We start from the raw sequence: 2,500 nt of genomic DNA, 5'->3' as shown, positions 1-2,500 counted from the left end.
AGGGGGGGCAATCGGTACAGGGGGCTCTGAGGGACCAATCAGAACCAGGATCAGTGTCAGACACACACACACACACACACACACACTGATCCGTCTTAACGAGGTAGGAAGGAGTTAACGAGTTAATTAATATTCGTGACCTTCGGCGAATCACAGCAGACCTGGATTCCATTACCCAGAATCCCCGGTGGTGCTGCTCTACTTCCTCCTGACCCACTTCATCACACACACACACACACACACACACACACAGTAAGTAGGATACGTGTGTAATGATGCGTGTTTATCATGTCACCTGCTCAGGCTGGTACTCACCTGTGTGTGTGAGATAAAACACACACACACAGTTTGAATGACAGTTCAATCAGGGTTTAGCCGCCGGGGATTGTGGGATATGTGTCTGGTCAAGTGACCAACAAACACCTCCTCACCTGTCAGCGTGTGTGTGCAGAGATCAGACAAGCTATCGACCCGTCTGTGAGTGTGTGTGTGAGACGAGGACACGAGGACACGAGGACACGAGGACACGAGGACACGAGGAGACGAGGAGACGAGGACACGAGGATCCCCACTGAGGAGAACTCCCAGAATAACACACACACACACACAGACACACACAGACACACACACACACACACACACACAGACACACACACACACACAGACACACACACAGACACACACACACACATACAGACAGACACACACACAGACACACACACACACACACACACACACACACACAGACACACACACACACACAGACACACACACACACACAGACACACACACACACATACAGACACACACACACACACAGACACACACACACACATACAGACAGACACACACACACACACACATACACACACACACACACACATACACACACACACACACATACAGACAGACAGACACACACACACACACACACACACACACACACATACAGACAGACACACACACACACACACATACACACACACACACACATACACACACACACACATACAGACAGACAGACACACACACACACACACACATACACACACACACACACACATACAGACAGACACACACACACAGACAGAGCGTGGAGGAGAAAGAGAGAGACAGCCAATCAGATGGCAGGACTCACGTTTGACGGTGAGGTCAGCGTAGGAGGACACACCCACGCCACGTTCTGATTGGGCGATGCAGCGGTAGCGCCCAGAGTCGCCCTTTGTCGTGTTTTCCACGTCGAAGCTCGCTACGTAGCGCCGGGAGTTCACCGGTTTGGTTTCCCTGACGACCGCCTGACGACCGCCCATCCCCTGACAACAGAAAACCACTGCGTCAGAGTACTACAGCACTACAGTATTACACAGTACTACAGTACAACACAGTACTACAGCACTACAGTACTACAGTACTACAGCACTACAGTACTACAGTACTACAGTACTACAGTACTACAGTACAACACAGTACTACAGCACTACACAGTACTACACAGTACTACACAGTACTACAGTACTACACAGTATTACAGTACTACACAGTACTACAGTACTACACAGTACTGAGGCTAATACTTGTTACTAAGTACTGATTGGTATTGGTTCATACTGATGAGTACTGATTATTGTTGTGAGTATTGATGGGTACTGATGAGTACTGATGAGTATTGATGAGTACTGATGGGTACTGATGGGTACTGATGAGTACTGATGAGTACTGATGAGTATTGATGAGTATTGATGAGTACTGATGAGTATTGATGAGTACTCATCAGTACTGATGAGTACTGATGAGTATTGATGAGTATTGATGAGTACTGATGAGTACTGATGAGTATTGATGAGTACTGATGAGTACTGATGAGTACTGATGAGTATTGATGAGTATTGATGAGTACTGATGAGTACTGATGAGTATTGATGAGTACTGATGAGTACTGATGGGTACTGATGAGTACTGATGAGTATTGATGAGTATTGATGAGTACTGATGAGTACTGATGAGTACTGATGAGTATTGATGAGTACTGACGAGTATTGACAGGTACCTGCAGGTACAGCAGTAGGTTGCTCTGCGGTCGTCCGTTGACGGTGCAGTGAAACGTCGCCGTCTGTCCTGCGTTCACCTCCACACCTTTAATGTGCAGGAAGTGAGGCGTGCTCACTGAGGACACACACAGAGGTCAGAGGTCACACAATGATGACATCATAACCTGAGAGTGGTAACAGTCTACGTCCTCCCCCGATCTCTGGAGCCAGGCAGCAGGAACTCATCGATCCAATCAGAAAATGGATCGTGGAGGATTAACTTTGTGTGTGTGTGTCTTCAATCACTTAATTGGACGGTATCGAAGTAAAAACAGGCAGCAACAAACAGTTCAGGTCAAGGATGTTTCCAGAGATTTAATACACACACACACACACACACACACACACACACACACACACGTGTTGTTCACATAACAAAGCAGCATCAGAAATGTGAGTCTTCAGACGAGCAG

General features: G+C 47.2%; 1 protein-coding gene across 1 annotated transcript in view; it reads right to left on the bottom strand.

The window, feature by feature from the left end:
* LOC139220946 (receptor-type tyrosine-protein phosphatase mu-like) overlaps positions 1 to 2,500 on the bottom strand; it is a 121,463-nt gene that overhangs the window by 70,883 nt on the left and 48,080 nt on the right. The window contains exons 6-8 of the mRNA XM_070852841.1: positions 2,048 to 2,163; positions 1,139 to 1,313; positions 1 to 26 (exon numbers count right to left, since the gene is read on the bottom strand). The exon at positions 1 to 26 is cut by the window's left edge and continues 87 nt beyond it. Coding sequence (XP_070708942.1) covers positions 1 to 26; positions 1,139 to 1,313; positions 2,048 to 2,163 — 317 coding nt within the window. The remainder of the gene's footprint in view (positions 27 to 1,138; positions 1,314 to 2,047; positions 2,164 to 2,500) is intronic.

The sequence above is a fragment of the Pempheris klunzingeri genome, chromosome 21 (genome assembly GCF_042242105.1).
Source record: "Pempheris klunzingeri isolate RE-2024b chromosome 21, fPemKlu1.hap1, whole genome shotgun sequence".
Taxonomy (NCBI): Eukaryota; Metazoa; Chordata; class Actinopteri; order Acropomatiformes; family Pempheridae; genus Pempheris; species Pempheris klunzingeri.
This window is presented reverse-complemented; position numbering and strand designations above follow the sequence as displayed.